The 18,825-nt window shown below is 41.0% G+C and overlaps 1 protein-coding gene across 1 annotated transcript in view; it reads left to right on the top strand.

Annotated features, from left to right (window-relative positions):
- Positions 1-1,546: 1,546 nt before the first annotated feature.
- The window catches only part of VWDE (von Willebrand factor D and EGF domains), a 45,971-nt gene continuing 28,692 nt past the window's right edge, over positions 1,547-18,825 (top strand). Inside the window, 4 exon segments of the mRNA XM_070423536.1 lie at positions 1,547-1,625; positions 7,712-7,896; positions 10,388-10,619; positions 14,423-14,488. Of these exon segments, the coding sequence (XP_070279637.1) occupies positions 1,547-1,625; positions 7,712-7,896; positions 10,388-10,619; positions 14,423-14,488 (562 nt within the window).

The following is an 18,825-nucleotide window of genomic DNA, read 5'->3' as shown; positions in this document are numbered from 1 at the left end:
ACGTGTGTTTTTCAGTAGGAGCACTCTAAATTATACTGCATACTGTAATAGAATAATGCTGAAAAGGGTACATACCTTCTCTGCATGTAAAAGATCCACCCAAGTTTTGTGCATCATGAATAATTTTTTCCCCAAGATGGGTTAATGCTTCTATTTTTGGAAACAGGTGTTAAAATTTTAAATGGCAATTTCTCTTTCAAATTAAATAATTATAAGTGATTTTTAAAGTAACTCATTTATGTATTTTGGGCACCTCCTGTCTTTAGCACCATGCCTACTCCAAGCCTCAAGCCTCCAAATCTATAGGTGGAACTCTGTCCTGAACCCTGCCACCCAAAGTGTCCAGGACTACCTCTGTTGACCCCTCAGACTCTGAGGGCAAAGTTCCAAGAGTGAATAAGGGGGCACTAGAAGGAGACTGCCGAAGAAAAACTAGGAGAGTGAGGTTTATTTAATAACATAATGCAGAATCCGTGGGGGGGAGGGGTTGTTTTTTTGTTTAAGGTAGGGGCTCCCTCTGTGGAGACCACCACACATCTGAAGACAACCTCAAATTGGAGACCATCCCCAGTGCAACCTTGGGAGTCATGTGACCATGTGCTAAGCAGTGGTTCTCAACCTTCTGGTCCTTTAAATACAGTTCCTCATGTTGTGACCCAACCATAAAATTATTTTTGTTGCTACTTCATAACTGTAATGTTGCTACTGTTATGAATCGTACTGTAAATATCTGATATGCAGGATGGTCTTAGGAGACTCCTGTGAAAGGTTCGACTGCCAAAGGGGTCGCGACCCACAGGTTGAGAACCGCTGTACGGATCCTGAGTCACTGGTCACCACTGGCCCAAGGGAGCTCTGGGCATCATTGCTCAGTAAATACATGATGACTGACACCATGTGTTTGGAAAATATCTAAATATCTCCCTTCCTAACCTGGCACAGAGGTAAAGGAAGAGAAGGACTACTGTCGCAACACTCCCTACTGGCTCCTGCTATCCTTCATCTCTGAGGCAACTTCTGAGAATGTTCGCCGTTGGGGAGCAAACAGCAAACAAGCAACCCGGATGAACAGATTAAAAATCCATCTGCAAGTACGACGGGGCACTGCCCCTTTCAACAGAACCTTGCAAGGCTTCTTTTATTGCAGGTCCCTCTGAGCAGTTTCTAGGATTACCACGTTTTCCTAAAGCATTTGTTCCAACAGCCAGACCCAAGGTGCCAAGCTATATCCCGGGAGCTTGTGCCTGGGGAGTGTACTGCCTGCTGCGGGCACCTGAGACCTCACCGCCAGGACCGCGGGGCGTGCCGCTGACTCCGGGGACAGGTTGGGCGTGGCTTCTGGGCTGGTGGGGGCTTGGAGGGAGGAGTCACCACCAGGCTCGCGCCACAGTCCCTGGAAAGGACGGCTGCACCCCAAAAGCGAGGACAAGCAGGGACCCTGAAGGCCGAGGAGACACAGACTAAGCAAGACCTGCGGTGGCCCCATCCTCCCCGCACCCGCAGCGGGGGTTCTGAGAAGCTTTTGTCCCTACCCGTGGCAGCAGCGATGCCTGGTGGAGTTTGGGTGCTGGCGCTGGCGCTGGCGCTGGCGCTGATGCTCCTGGACCTGGGGAATGGTCAGCAAGGTAGGGCGCTGGCGGATGGGAGTGCAGGGCGCCACCTGGACCTTTGGGGAGGGGGCTTTCCCGGTGGCACGTAGGAAATCCTGTGCACATTGAAGGCTGTATCGGTATTTGTCCCTCGCCGACTTCCGCTCTGTCCATCTACGGTCTTCAGTCATTTACAGCCTTGGTGTTCTTCAGTAATCCTTGGGAGGTTGTTGTCTCCTCTTCTGCTTTAAGAGCCTCGGCTCTGTTTTCGTTCCTTTGTTTGTTTCCTGCTGATATCTTGCTCCGTATGGTCCCTTGAATTTAACGTAAGAAACTTTCCCCAGACATGTCAGGTATCCTAGCAGCATTGGATGCGAATTCTCAGAAGAGAGTTTAGCTCTAAACTGCACGACTTCTACCCCATCCCACAGCCGGAAATAATTAGTAGATGAATACCTTATTCCTACCAAAAATCAATAACCAGTTTAGTGATGGTATTTCTGTATAGTGTTAGAATCCGTTTTGCTACTGTACCAGTAAAAGAGATCTCTATGGAGAGAATAGCGCCCCTCCCACTTCTTTATCCACGACAAAGAACAGTTTAAAATACAGTGACGTTACCACCGAAGACCAAAGTCCAAAGACTGAAGCGCTTTCCGGCTGGAGCTGAAACATCGAAGACCTCTGGGAGGAGCGGGGCAGAGCAGACCCTTGCTACTGTTGCCTGAATAAATTCTCCCTCCTCACCACACCCCAAACTGGGGCTTCCTGCTGGCGTCGGAATTGGCGCCAACCTTCCCAACAGCCGTGCTCTGAAGCCAGGAGCAGATCTGACACAGTCCTGAAACCAACTCCTCTGTCCATGAACAATGCCTGTGCTGGAGTTGTCTTCCTGGCGGCACCTAAGGATGTGGGGAGCTGTGGGTTGTGACTAATCGACTGAACGTTACAGCACCCTGTTTGTTGATGATTATTATTATTATTATCCCTGAAGTTCAGAGAGGTTAAGTGTCACTTTTAAGGTCAGACAGCCTTTGAATGGGAAAGCCTGGGGTGAAGCCCCAATTGTCAAAGGCTGGTGTCCAACTCCCTCTGGATAAGCCTGTTTTTCAGCCTCAGATAAGCCCTCACTGTTTGCAGATGCAAAGGCAGGAAGGAGTTATTGGTGATATACTTGTCTGGGCAAACAGCCATCATCCCCTCATCCCTTCATTCTTGGGTAGAGATGCAATAAGAGGATAAGTGTCTAGAATTAACAATCGTATTCCCTTATGGGAATACTGAGTGTGTGATTCAGAATTGTGGTAAGAGAGCAAAATAGATTTAGCAAACCAATACCTCTCTGTTTGACATTGCTTTCCAAACTTTTGTGTTGTTGCAGAAACCATAATCCTATTTTGAAAGCCAGAAGCTTAACAATTTTTTATTTATCCTTGAATTTGGAGCTTCAGGGTAGTTTTTCTCTTTCCCACGTCTTTGGGGGAAGTTGTAAGACTTTTAAAAATTCACAAATATTTGAAATTAACATAGGGCAATCAATATACCAATGGTTTTATAATTACAATCTCAGATATTATAAAGTTCCTCTCTTCTGGTATTAAGCATATTCATCTCTTAAAGAATTTATTTATTTTCTTAACATATTTGCCTATTATGAATCTTTTAAAAAATGCTAGTCTGGCCATTGTATTAAACCAGAAAACAATATAATACAAGTTATCTTGTATTTACAAACAAAACTTGAAAACCAAGTGCATATTGTATTATTATGTATCTATTATTTATAACTTGACACATTCTCCCAAAGTATTTGAAATCCAAGTATTGCAGATTCTATTATATAATACTTAGCTGCTTTAAATTATCTTAGGAAGAAGGCAGCCCTGACCGGTTTGGCCCAGTGGATAGAGCGTCGGGCTGTGGACTGAAAGGTTCCGGGGATCGATTCCAGTCAAGGGCATGTACCTTGGTTGCAGGCTCACTCCCCAGTAGAGGGTGTGCAGGAGGCAGCTGACGATGTGTCTCTCTCATCGATGTTTCTAACTCTCTATCCCTCTCGCTTCCTCTCTGTAAAAAAATCAATAAAAATATATTTTAAAAAAGGAAGAAGGCAGAACAAATAGAAATGTAAATTTTAATTTTATATGTACTCTTGTTTTGAGGGAAATGTTATATTAGGAGTTTGCTTGAAAGTTCTACACATCATTCATGTTATGAAATTGACAGTTAGATGAGATGTGCTTATAAACCTGTTCTTTTAGTACTTGAGGAGCTAAGCCCTCAAACTCTCACATGGGAGCCTAAACAATCCTCATAATTTAGTTAACTATATCTTACATTCTAATGTTAAAGTTGTAATGAGGTTTTTAAGAGTATGGCTTGTTTATTGCAAGTAAAATTTAAAAATTTTCTACACATATTTTGAACAGTTTAAAAGACAGAAGGAGATTTGGCAGGGAGGAGGGGTGGATTGTGACATATCCAATCTATATCCTATCTAATAATAGACAAACATGGTAATTAACTGTACCTCCGAATGCTTCCCATTGGCTAATCAGGGCGATATGCAAATTAACTGCCAACCAAGATGGCGGCTGGCAGCCAGGCACCTGAAGAGAACAGGAGGCTTGCTTGCTCCAGTGATGGAGGAAGCCAAGGTTCCCCGCCTGCCGCTGCCGGCCTCTGAGCTGCAGTCTAAGCAACTATGTTGCAATTATAAAAGCTAAACAATCCCCAGAAACCTGCTTTCAGCCAGCCGGGCCTCAGAGCTGGAGTTGCAACAGTGTTTCAATTATAGAAGCTAAACAAAGCCCAGATACCTGCTTTCAGCAGCCGAGGTCTCAGAGCTGGAGCTGAACCTCAGAGCTAAAGCTGGCTCTCAGCTCCAGTGACAGCCATAGAAGGTAAATAAATCCCAGAATAAAAAAAAAAAAAAAGGAGAGGTTGGGAGATTCAGTCACCAGCCAGCCTGAAAACAGCCCTCAGCCCCTCACCCAGACTGGCCAGGCACCCCAGTGGGGACCCCCACCCTGAAGGGGGTGTGATCAGCTGCAAACAGCCATCATCCCCTCATCCAGGCTGACCAGGCACCCAAGCGGGACCCCCACCCTGATCCAGGACACCATTCAGGGCAAACCAGCCGGCCCCCACCCGTGTACCAGGCCTCTATCCTATACAGTAAAAGGGTAATATGCCTCCCTGCACCGGGATCAGCGGAGACACGAGGCCTCCCGGCACTGGGATCAGCGGATCAGCAAGGCCTCCCAGCACCGGGATCAGTGGAGCAGCGAGGCCTCCCAGCACCGGGATCAGTGGAACAGCGAGGCCTCCCAGCACCGGGATCAGCGGAGCAGCGAGGCCTCCTGGCCCCTGGAGCAGCGTGACGGGGGCAGCGCCCAAACCCCCTGATCGCCCTGTGGCTCTGTGTGTGACAGGGGGCGGGGCCACAACCTCCCTATCCACCCTGCTCTGTTCGTGACAGGGGAAGGCGCCGAACCCCCTGATCGGCCCTGCTCTGTGTGTGACTGGGTGCGGCGCCCTAACCCCCCATGGGCCCTGATCTGTCAGGGCCAGCCTGACAGGGTTGAGCCGGGCTGAGGCAGGGAGGTGGGAATTGAGAAAAGAAAGAAAGACAGGAAAGCGGGGTCAGGAGGACCCCAGTTCTCTCGATGAACTGAAGCAACTTTATTAGCCACACAATACTATTTATACATAATACACTGAATAGGAGGTCTATCAAGAGGAATGTATTCTTTGTTCCTCTTAATCTCTAAGGGAAGGACACAGCAGAAGGACAAGTTCTCAGTACCGCATATCTCAGTAAATAATTACAGACTTCTTGGTAAGCCATGAAAGCTGTACTCATTCTACAAATGTTGCTCTCATTCTATTGATAAACGCCATCCAAACAAGTCTGGGAAAACTGTGTGGGTAAGGATCCCAGCCTTGCTAGCCCCTACAGGTGCAAGGACCTTGCCAGCTTACATCTGGCCCCCAACACTGCTCTGTGTGTGATGGGGTGGAGCCACAACCTCCCCATCGGCCCTGCCCTGAGTGTGACAGTGGGGAGTGCCCCAACCCCCTGATCGGCCCTGCTCTGTGCATGACAGGGGGGAGCTCCCCAACCCCCTGATCGGCCCTGCTCTGTGTGTGACAGGGTACAGAGCCCCAACCCCCCTGATGGGCCCTGCTCTGTGCGTGACAGGGGGCAGCGCCCCAACTCCCCAATCAGCCCTGCTCTGAGCCCGACCAGGGGCTGTGGGGCAGGCACCTAGGGATTGGGCCTACCCTCTGCCACCCGGGAGCAGGCCTAAGCCAGCAGGTTGTTATCTCCCGAGGGGTCCCAGACTGTGAGAGGGCACAAGTGGGGCTGAGGGACCCCCGCCCCCCGCCGCCAGTGCGCACATTTTTGTGCACCGGGCCTGTAGTATATATATAAAAGCCTAATATGCCAATTGTCCCTCCAACCGTTCAAACATTCGACCAGTCACTATGATGCGCACTGACCACCCAGGGGCAGATGCTCGGACCAGTAGGTTAGCTTGCTGCTGGGGTCCGGCCGATCGGGACTGGGCGAGACAAGGCCAGACACACCCTGGAGCCCTGTTGTGGTCCCTTCCTAGCCCCAATCATGCACAGGTGGGGTCCCTCAGCCTGGCCAGTGCCCTCTCGTAATCTGGGACCCCTCGGGGGATGTCAGAGAGCCAGTTTCAGCCTGATCCCCACAGGCCAGGCCGAGGGACCCCACCAGTGCACAAATTCATGCACCGGGCTCTCTAGTTTAAAATATGAGCTATTCCTAATTATGTAAATTAAGAAGTTTCCTAAATATTAAATAAAAATAACTATAAATTCCTGTTTAAATACTATGCATTTTTTAGTGTTATTGGTGTCATACTGTCATTCCTATATCCATCACATCTTTAACTTTGCATTAGAAAAATAATTCTTCAAAACTGCAAAATCAGAGGACATGTGGGAACTACAGAAGCACTTAGGAAGGAGAAATACTACACAAAATAAAGATGGAGGTATTGACTTTTTCCCCAACACAAAATTCTATTGCAAGGAGATCAGAGAAAATATTTCAGTAATTCATACAAACCTCGCCAGTAATCTCTGTTTAAACATTTTCCTTAGTTTCTAACCAGGTGCAATATTCTGGTATTGACAAGATCTTAGAGCTATTTCAAAGTTACATATACAGCATATCCCCTGACTTCTATCCACACACACTTTATAAAATATCTAAAGCCACAAGAGCCTTTGAGGCCAAAATTTTCTTGGGAAATTTAAAACTGGTAGAGCAAGAGACAAAAAGAAGAGGAACTTTTGGACTCATTTCTAAAATATTTTACTAAAAAAATTATTTAGGGAGAAATTTTATCTTGCAAAACAGTGCCTTTCATACAGTTTAATTGTTATAACTACAAGCAATAAAAATAAAAAAAAGAAAATTATAATAATTTTTATAAGCTATACTTGTGAGATTTATTTGCAAGTTAATATCTCTAGTTTTTGTGCTCATTAATTTAAGTTCAGAAATTAATTTTGCTTTATGAACACTTCTATAGCATGAAGTTATATAATAAATGTTTGAGAGTTTTATTCAGTTAGATCTTTTTTTTCACAGTGAATACTTTAATAATGACTGAATTTTTCTTTCAAATTTCTATTTCATAGATTTTGTCTTTATTATATTGTTTTCCTTCAACAAATATAATATTTAATGCTTAGAGATTTTCTACCTACAGTGTCAACAAGGTACTCTAGTATCCAAATAAGGAAAATTTCTGTGTTTCTTATTATTTGGGAATCAGGAGCCTCAAAGAAGAGTTGTATTTCTCAAATTATTCTGTTTCTGCTGCCTCCTCTATGCTGGAAAGAGGAGCTTTATGTTCTTGGTGGGTTTGAGAGAAAAAGTATCTTCTGGGTCACCTGCTGCTCAGAAAATACAGAACTCTCCCTTTCTCCCTGGTCTTTTCTTGTTCCTCCCTCAAAACTGTTCCTGTCTATCCTTTCCTGCGCTTAGTAATAAAAAATGGACTTCAATAGTCAACTATTAATTGAACTATTTTAACGAAGAGCACACTTACATAAAGACACTTACCTTTCCATCCTAGCTCAGGAGTGCTCTCCTAGGGGACACCGGTTACTACAGAGCCCTCACAGAAGTGTCCATTTTGACTCATTGCTCCTCCAGCAGTCAGCCCCTCAAGACCTGATATGTGACCATTCCCTTGCTGCTGGATGGTATCGATTTGTCATCTTTGACAGACCTGCTGAGATGCCAACCAAATGTGTCGAGGTATTCCAACTCACTAAGAACTGTATGTGCTTGTTCTTATGTATATTTTTTCATGGGAGGAATGAATCTTATTGCAACCCATTTATTTCCCATGCTGAATTATTTTAATTTTGTGTCCAGATTGAATTAATCTGAAGTGTTCCATGTTCCTTATTATATTATGTAATGAAGATAGTAATAGTTTATGCTATGCTCATGCAGTCCACCAAGTGATTTTACCTACAGCATCTTATATAATTTTTACAGCAATTCTAGAATGCAGTCAATCATTATTATTTGCATCATACAGTGCAGGACACATATATTCTTAGACATAACACTCCTAGAGTCACCCAGCTAGCAGGTCAGCCAGCCACGTTTTGATCACAAGTCGTCACTCTCCAGTACTCATGTACTTAAACGCAAGTAACCCAAAACCTGCTTCTGTTCCTGTCAGTCTTAAATAGAAGGCTCATTCTCCTTATTGTTACTCACATCTTGTGAATTATGAAGAAACAAGAATTATTTTCCCTTTTAAGAATGTAACTAATGTGAGAAAAACTCAGGAAAGATATTTAAATTTTAAGTTGTGACATTGTAGCTGTCTTATTTTCTCCTTTTGGTTTATTTGCTTGCCACATTTGTGACATTTCACCTGCAATAAACTAAAAAATAAATCAGAATTTGAAAGTAAAATTTGAGGAAATTCATTACATCCTTAAGTATTTGTGTTCTTTTGGTTCTACATTTTAAATTAACTATAACTGATTCCAGAACCTCACACAAAGGTGAAGGTGAACTAGCTCTTTTCCTGGATATCAGCTGTGCCCCACAAAAAAATGTTCCCTGTTCCATTCTTTCATACATTCTCCAACCTAGTTCCTGGACCATTCTGCTGGAGAACAGATAGAATTTACTTTTTGTCTACAAGATAATAAAAATCTGTGTAAATAAATTTCTATTTATAATGTTTTAAGTAACTCATGTGCATTAAAAAACTCAGAAAATAAAGGACAGGGAAAAAAATAATAAATAAAATATTGCATGCCTTTAAGTAAGAATTTAAAAAAAAGGACAGGTAATAGAATAACATTAATTGGTAATCCACCTACATATTCTATCATTAACATTTTGCTATTATTCCTTCTTATTTATATTGTTTTGTAAAGTTCATGCTATATGTTCAGTTACCTAACATGATTATTTTCCAGTTACAGCTACAGCATTTGCATTTTCCTATTACTAAAATTATATCATTTGAAAATAATATGTCATATGTACACTATATTTATTTAAACCATTATCATATGTGTGTTCTTTCAGGCTTTTGCTATAATTAGTAATTATTCAATTAGCAAATGTGCATATAAATCATTGTTTGATTTTAGTCTTTTTGAGTTTTTTAAATAGTTAAATTGTTTTTTTAAAAATATAATGCTAATTTTTAATTCCAGTAGCAATAGATAAAAATATTTTTCTAGTATTAAGTATTCTCATGTATTCATTAGACATATGTATTTATTCTTCAAATTATGTTTGTGTATTTTTCCCATCTGTGATTTTAGGATCTTTAAATGGATATTATATGGCTAAAATAAAATAAGAAATATAGTAATGTAATAATAAATAAATAATATAACAGACTAAATATAATGCTATTAACAAGTAATTTTCTCTTTAACTCATTTGTCTTATATTTATTAAATTATTATTTAATATAATTATCAAAATTTTCCTTTATGAGTTTTTCTTTGTTTTTAAGCATGGAAAAATAATTATATTAACAATTATTGAGACATCGCTGTGTGAAAGTTGTGCTATATACATTTTTTAATTTACACTTCACAGCAGTATGAGGTGGGTACTATAATTCACCTAATATAAAAGCAAAGATGTTTAGTGCCCACGGTCATTTTTTCCCAAGTCATATAGTTTCAGATTTTTCCTGGGTTAGTTTTCTATTTAATTTTATTTTCCATCTGAAACTCGTTTTGATAGCTGGCTTTAAGTATGGCACTAACTTCATTTTTTTCCAAATTGCCAAACAATTGTTTTCACTAGATTTCAAACAATCCCTTCCTTCTCCCCTGATTTTTTGATGCCTCCTCAACTATACATTAACTTCTTACATATACTATTTCCAGCAATTTTTCAAGAAATCTCCAATGTCAGTTCATCTTTGTGCTATGTGTTAAGATGACTTCAGACTGACTTATATTGTCTTAGGTTATCTGACACTGAATTTCTCTTGTTCATAATACAAATGTAGCAAATGGAATAAAGGTATTTAAGTAGAATAAAATTATATTAATTACGAGGAATCTACCTTTAAGTGTACTATTCCATAAAGTTACTTTTTCTTTTATACTACAGGTACAAGTCATTTGATTTTTTAAAATATAATTGATAATTAATATTTTAAAGGTTGTTTAGAAGAAAATGTAAAATTGCTTTATCTGCCACATATAAAAATAAATTGAATTTTCAACTTTTGTTTTCTCTGATGCAAAAGATGAACCACTGTGGAACACAGGCTCCTGTCTGGCTGTCTCTGCGAGACTCAGAAACAATGCCTGCACCGGAGGAGCTCAAGCAGCTGACCGCTTGTGCCACGTGGCAGTTTTTGCTGAGCGCTACTGAAGACTGCTGCCTTTTCCAAATCCCAGTGTCTGTAAGAAACTGTGGACAATTTTTTGTGTACTTACTACGACCCACTCAGGGGTGTATGGGATATTGTGCAGAAGGTAAGAATACATGGGTAATACACATAAACTGCTAATCATGGCACTGTGTATGCTGGTGTGTTTATGCCATTCTCCAGATGGGTTGTATAGAGCTAATGCAATGCTCAAGAGATTTGATCCACTATGATTGCTCCAGTGAAGCTAAATTTCTAGTTTAAACTGGCCAGATTTGTTTAGGATTCTTTGCCAAGATCTTAAAATACTCAAAAATGTTTGTCGATATGGAAGCATCAAAGATTAACATACAATAACAAGCAATAACAAAGGTTAACATACGATAACAATATTCTTCCTCAAAAGCCACAACCGTAGTCTAATCAAGAGCAAATTCATATGTAGAAGATTGAAAATGCTGGAACATACTGTTATAAACCAGTGTTATCAAACTAGGCAAACACTTGCAAATAATAATAATAATTATATGAATAACACCTATGAACATTTTCATCCTGTGGTTGTTGGACTTTTCAAACTAGGAAACCCCAAATGACACAGGTACAGCAAAACAGTGGCAAAGAATATTCATACAATTACAAATTGCAATTAATAGTATGGATGAAAAGAGTAAATTTTTCTATAATTGAGAATACTTGAGGTGAGAAAAAAAATGAAACTTATAATGAGGTGTCACCAGAGAAAGCCTCTTCTGAGAATAGGGCAGTAATACTGAGAGTTTGAGGATAAACAACCCAATTTAAAGTCAGATTGGATTAAAAAAAAATAAGGCCCAACTACAGACTGCCCAGACAAACCCGGAAAACCAAGGGTCATTTTCTAATGATAAGAGGGTCAATTCAACAACAGGACATAACAATTATAAAGTCTTATGTACCTAATAACAGAGAATCAAAATACATGAAGCAAAACATAGAAAAGACTAGACAAATCTACAGTTAATGTTGGAGATCAACACCCATCTGATAATTAATTGAATATATAGAAACAAAAACAGCAAAAAAGGAGACTAAAAAAACTGTCAGCCAACATGATCTACATGACATTTAGAGAAAATTTTACAAAAAACAGAGCATCAATATTCTTTGTAAGTGCACATGAAACATTTACCAAGATAGATCACATCTCGACCCCAATTTTAAAAAGTTAGACTATCACAAAAGTTTGAATTTAATTTAAAGAAAACCCACTAAACATCTATATTGGAAAATAAGAAAGGTCATAAATAGAAAAAAAAAACTCAGCTTATACACATGAAGGAACTAGAAGAAGCACAAATAAGACCCTGAGTAAGCAAAAGGAAATAATGATCAGAGTGAAAACCAATGAAGCAGAATACACAAAACAGAAAATTAAAGAAAATCAAAAGGTGGTTCTTGGAGAAATTCAATAAAATTAGTATTTTAGCCAAACTGATCAGTGAAAAAAAAAGATCAATATCAGGAATAAAAGAGAGATACAACTACAGATTCTACAGATATTACAATGAAAAAGAATATAGTGAAGAACTATACATTGCCAATACATTTGACAATATAAATAAATAAAACAAATTTCTTGAAATACACAGGAAAGCAAAACTCACTAAAAAAATAATTAGATAACCTATTAAAGAAATTGTTTTTCTAATTAAAATCTATCCCACTAAAAGACTAAAACTAAAGCAAACAACAACCACAAAGCCCCACCACCCCACCAAGCTTACATAGATGGCTTGGGAAATCTTCTAAACCAGTGGTTTTCAATCTTCCTAATGCCGCAACCCTTTTATACAGTTCCTCATGTTGTAGTGACCCCCCAACTATAAAATTATTTTCGTTGCTACTTCATAACTGTAATTTTGCTACTGTTATGGATCATAATGTAAATATCTCATATGCAGGATGTATTTTCATTGTTACAAATTGAACATAATTAAAGCATAGTGATTAATCACAAAAACAATATGTAATTATATATGTGCTTTCCGATGGTCTTAGGCAACCCCTGTGAAAGGGTCGTTCGACCCCCAAAGGGGTCGCAACCCACAGGTTGAGAACTGCTGTTAAACATTTAAGAAGGAAATAATACCATTTTTATACACTTCTTTCAGAGAAATAAAGAGAAATGACTACTAAACCATTGTCAAGTTAGCATTATTCTGAAACTAAAACCAAATATAGGCATTTCAGGAAAAGAAAAGTATGGAATAATATCCCTAAGAATATAAATGCAAATTACTTAATCATCTATTTCAAAAATTCAATCCTGAAAGAAAAAGGTCAACCTACAGAATCATTTATAATTCTTTATACTAGCAATAAACAATCAGAAATGTCATGTAAATATCCTATAAAATAAAGAGGTGATATGCAAATTGACCATCACTCCAACACACAAGATGGCCACCCCTATGTGGACACAAGATGGCCATCAGGGAAGGGCAGCTGGGGGCAACCAGGCCTGCAGGGGAGGGCAGTTAGGGGTGACCAGGCTGGTATGGGAGGGCAGTTAGGGGTAATCGGGCAGGCAGGGGAGCAGTTAGGCATTGATCAGGCTGGCAGGGAGTGCTTAGGGGGTGATCAGGCTGGCAGGCAGATGAGCGGTTGGGAGCCAGCAGTCCTGGATTGTGAGAGGGATGTCCGACGTGGGATCAGGCCTAAACGGGCAGTCGGACATCCCTCAAGGCGTCCCAGATTGGAGAGGGTGCAGGTTGGGCTGAGGGACAACCCCCCACCCCCCGCACAAATTTCATGCACCGGGCCTCTAGTCAATAATATTACTGAACACAGCGTGTCGCCCCAAAAATGTATACAAACTTTGAATAATCATGACTTCCAATGGGTTAAATCTGAAAAGAAAGAAACATCAATTAATCTATCAGCTGTTAAAGTGTATATACGTTTTTGGGACACCCTGTATATGAAATACTTAGCATTGAATATAGAAAAATATGTACAAGAACTGTAAAGTTAAAATTATAAAATTCTGCTAACAGAAATTATAGAAGTCCTAAAATAATGGAGCAATGAACCATGTTCATGAAATGAAAAGAGTCAATGTTCAGATGTCAATTCTCTTCAAAATGATTTATAGTTCCAAAACAGTCCTAATCAATATACCAGCAAGATTTTTGTGTGGGAATTGACAAGTTCATACTAAAATTTATATGGATATAGAAAGTAGCCATAATCCCCAAACTACTTTGACAAGAAAAAAGTTGGATAATTTACACTATCTGATTGAGACTTATTCTAAAGTTACAGGAATCTACAGAGTGTTATGTTTGCATCAAGATACACAAATAGACCAATGGAAAAGAAGAGAGCGTCCAGCCCTGGCCGGTTTGGCTCAGTGGATAGAGCATCAGTCTGCTGACCAAAGGGTCCTGTGTTCCATTTCAGTCAAGGGCACATACCTCAGTTGCAGGCTTCTCCTTGGCCCTGGCCCTGGTCAGGGCGCCTTCAGGAGGCAACCAATTGGTGCTTTTTTCTAACATTGATATTTTTCTCTGTTTTTCCCTCTCTCTTCCACTTTCTCTAAAATCAATGGAAAAATATCCTCGGGTGAAGATTAAAATAAAATAAAATAAAATAATAAAATAAATAAAATTTATTACTTAATGCAGACTAAAATTTAGAAAACAAGATATAAAAGTTATAATTGTTTTAAAATATAACCCCAAATTATCTCCATTTGATCTCATCCTGAAAAGAGAAAAAATTTATTATGAAAAATTAAAACAAATAAGTTTTAGTCTGTATTAAAACATACTTCTCTGAAGATTTGTCATTTCATATACATTATATATAAATATATTTATATCTTTATGCTCAATTGGATAAATATAAAAACTCAACCTCTTGCAGCTATTTCTGATGCAAAATTAAACCCATGCGGCCCTGATGAAATCAAAATTGAAGGTGACTGTGTTCGTAAGTATCAGCTTTTATTTTTAATAATTTATTTATAAACTAATAATTTCAACAGGCTTTTAGGTTTTGTGATTTACTTTGGATGTTGATTTATGCTAATATTTGACAACACCTCAGTCTAGTGGATATAAAAATCATTTTATCATGCCTTTAAGATAGCAGTGGAGTTAGCAAAGGTGCAGAGCGGGGCATGTTCATGCCCTGCAAATTGTGTATATATTGGTAGAGTAATTTTTTTTTTTAAAATATATTTTATTGATTTTTTACAGAGAGGAAGGGAGAGAGATAGAGAGTTAGAAACATCAATGAGAGAGAAACATCGATCAGCTGCCTCCTGTACATCTCCTACTGGGGATGTGCCTGCAACCCAGGTACATGCCCTTGACCGGAATCGAACCCGGGACCTTTCAGTCCGCAGGCCGACGCTCTATCCACTGAGCCAAACCGGTTTCGGCCTGGTAGAGTAATTTTATGAGAAAAACTGGCAATTTATCTCAACAATCATAAACATCTTCATGCATTTGTACCTAGCAATTTGACTTCCAAAAATCTAGTTTAGAGAAATATTCAAAGAATTGTGCAGGTACAATTTTTATAAAACCATTTTTCTAATAATATGAAACAATTGCAACTATCCAATAACTGCAGGTTGGTTATATATTTTTGATATATCCATAATGATAAAATATTCTATAAACAACATGAAAATTCATGAATATATTTTTTGACATTAGTATTCATGGTATATTGAAACTAAGAAATTAGATTATGCATCAAAATCTCATTTTTTTCTTCTAGTGATGATTGCATTTGTACCAAATAAGTATTAAAAGATAAACAACAAAAGTGTTAATGGTTGTCATAATTTTTCTTCCCTTTTAAATCTGTAATTTTCATTTTCTAACTTAGTTAAAATTTTTAAGTTATTTCAAATATTAAGAAACCTCTTGCTATAATATTCCTTAAGATAAATCACTCTAAATAGATTGACTAATAAAATGTATGACATCTTCCTAAAAAAAGTGCAGAAATAAAAGTTATTGAAACATTAGCCTTTTCCTGGAACCTGTTGGCCAAATGTGATAATGAATGTGAGATTGTTGACATATAATTAATTAACGAAGATTTTTTTATGGTGAAATAAGCCATAATGATATAAAACAAATTAGATTATACAATATTCATGTACCACGCCTAAAAAGTAATATGATTTATCCTCAAATAAAACTAATATAATAATCCTCAATAAATGTTCTGAGTTGCTTTTCTATAACCTCTTCCAGTTATAAATGGATTTTCCAGTCCCCCTTTCTAGCATTCTTTAAACAAGCTAGTATTTTTTCTGAAAGTCTCAGTGTAATTAGACCCTGTGATTTAAGTTCTTAAAAGAATAAAACAATCCTATCTAATATAATCTAATAATAGACAAACATGGTAATTAACCGTAACTTCGCTACCCTTCCCATTGGCTAATCAGGGCGATATGCAAATTAACTGCCAACTAAGATGGTGGTTAACTGCCAACAAAGATGGCGGCTAATTTGCATACGTAGACACAATGATGGGAGGCGAAAGGAAAAGGATGGAAGAAGCCGTCTGCCGGTGTCAGAACCCAGGTGGCAGCCAAGAGCCAGAGAACTGAGCCGCCTTTGCCGGCCCTCGGCCAGTAATCGGAGAGGGGATGTCCGCCTCTTCCCTGCCCCGCCGGGCTTCTCAGATCACCGATCACCAGTGATCAGAGAACACCCAGAGGCAGGACCAGAGGCCAGGCTGCATCCCTGCCTGGGGACGCGATCCGGTCCCGGGGCGATGCAGCCAGGCCCCAGAAGGAGACCCAGGGGCCGGGGCACGCGATCTGGTGCCCGGGCAGTGGCTCATCCCCAGCCCCAGAAGGAGACCCAGGGGCCTCCCAAGTGGAGAATCTCCATGGTCAGACTGCGAGGTGTCGGGACAGGAATAAAAATGGAGGTGACTCAGATGCCTGGCCAGCGGCTTTAGACCAGCAAGCAGGGCCTTTCAGCGGGGACTCCGGGTGGGGGTGGGGCGAGGAAAGCAAGTGGGGAAATAGAGAACTACAACTCCTAGGAGGCTTAGCTGCCGGGGCCTGTGTGCCTGACCATGAAATCGGATAGGGCAATTTGTTTTGCACTTTAAGAGGCTTGCAAGGTTGGAAGTTCTGCGGGAGCCAGGGAGAAATGGAGCTGGAGCAGAGGGGTCCATGACAGCCGTGGGCTTTGAGGAGTTCTCAGCACCTCCCTGCTCGGAGCTGGGCCTGCCTCCGCTGTTCGGTGGTCATATCCTGGAGAGCGAGCTTGAGACCGAAGTGGAGTTTGTGTCTCGGGGTCTGGGCAGCTCCAGCCTCCAGGAGTGAAAAGAAGTGGAGGAGGCAGCCCAAGGCCAGCGGCCGTGGTGCCAAGGGGAACTCAATCGCAGGAATTACCAGGTGCTGGGTCGGTGCTGCAGGGAGATCGAGCAGGTGAACAAGCTGGTCCTGAACAGGCACCATCAGATATAGAGGATAACACAGAGACTCCAGCAGGAGTGGAGGTTCCTCATGAGGGTGCTGGACTCCTATGGTGACGACTACTGGGCCAGCCAGTTCACCATCTTACTGGAGGACGAGGGCAGCCAGGGCACAGATGCCCCCACCCCAGGCAATGCTGAGAACGAGCCTCTGGAGAAAGAGGGGCTGTCCCCGCCCAGGAGGACACCAGCGCCTGCAGAAGCCAGCAGCCTGGGGCCCAGCGGTTGGAAGAGGCGGCGAGTGCCACGGGAAGGGTACCAGGCGGGAGTCCCGCTGACTCCGGAGCTGGCCCCCATGCAGGTAAAGGTGGAGGAAGACTTTGGCTTCAAAGTGGTCGAGGCTCTGGACTCAAGTTGGGTTTCTCGGGAGCCAGACAAGCTGCTGCCCTACTCCACCCTAGCCAGCTCCCCCTTTGACTGACCCCCCAATAAACAGACCCCATGCTCTCCTTGGCAAAAAAAAAAGCTTATAGAGGCATGCTTATAGCATCAAATAGTATAAGTATAGATGTAACAGGACAATAAAAAGAGAACCTGGCTATGATGATCACCTGAACGCTGCCTCTGTGTCATTCTTTCTTTTCCAACTCTGTCCACACCTTTGGGAACCTCTGGACCTGCTGGGGCTGGACCCCAACATTCCTCTTCTTATAAGGACTTCAGTGAGATGGGCTAAGAGTCACATTGGAACTGCCTCAATTTAATGTAATCCCCTCTTTAAAGATCTCATCTCCATATACAGGTACATTCTGAGGTTCTGGGGATTAGGATTTTAACATACATTTTGTTGATTACCCAAATCAGCCCTTAACAACCAGCATGTTTCAGAAAGTAGATTCCTACAGGGTTATTTACCAAACATTCAGAAGTATTTTTAAAAGAGCTAAGCCCCTCGCCCACTGCTCGGGCCCCGGGCGAAGAGCAAAGGCCTGGGTTCCAGGCGCAGGAGGAAAACTAGTGCCAGCAGCCAGGGGAAGGGGCCCCCAAGGGGCCCCAGATTGCGAGAGGGCACAGGCCGGGCTGATGGACCGACCCAAGTGCACAAATTTTTGTGCACCAGGCCTATAGTATTTCTAATAATAGTAACTTTAACCATAAAGTATAACTGTTTGGCTATCCTGCATAATAGGTTTGGATTATCTTTATCGTAAGCATATATTGTAGTAAAATCATTTTTCTTTCTTAAGTAAGCAATAAATTTAAGGTACTTATTATGCTATTCAGAATGTTTATGCAATTAACTGAAAAATATAGCTATACAAAATCATACACAATTTGGGCAAGTAACATTTGCTTTAAAGTAAGTCAAAAAGCCCTAGCTGGTTTGGCTCAGTGGAAAGAGTGTTGACCTGTGGACTGGAGAATCTGGGTTTGATTCTGATCAAGGGCACGTACCTCAGTTGCAGGCTCCTCTCCAGCCCAGCCTGGCCAGGGCTTGTGCAGGAGGCAATCAATTGATGTGTTTCTTTCACATCAATATTTCTCTCTGTCTTTCCCTCTCTCTAAAAATCAATGGAACAATATCCTCAGGTGAGGATTAAAAATAGTAATAAGTCAAAAGTTAAGAGATAGCCCAGCCAGTGTAGCTCAATGGTTAAGCTTCAACCTATGAACCAGAAGGTCACATTTGGATTCCTGGTCAGAGCACATGCCCAGGTTGGGGGCTTGACCCCCAAGAGGGGATGTGCAGGACGCAGCCGATCAAAGATTCTCATTATTGATATTTCTCTCTCTCTCCTTCCCTCTCCAAAACTTCTCTGAAATCAATAAAAATATATTTTTTTAAAAGTTAGATAAAGCTTTATGATAAAATA

This window comes from Myotis yumanensis, unplaced genomic scaffold (genome assembly GCF_028538775.1).
Source record: "Myotis yumanensis isolate MYYU_CA2020_CCGP unplaced genomic scaffold, mMyoYum1.0.hap1 SCAF_9, whole genome shotgun sequence".
Classification (NCBI taxonomy): Eukaryota; Metazoa; Chordata; class Mammalia; order Chiroptera; family Vespertilionidae; genus Myotis; species Myotis yumanensis.
This window is presented reverse-complemented; position numbering and strand designations above follow the sequence as displayed.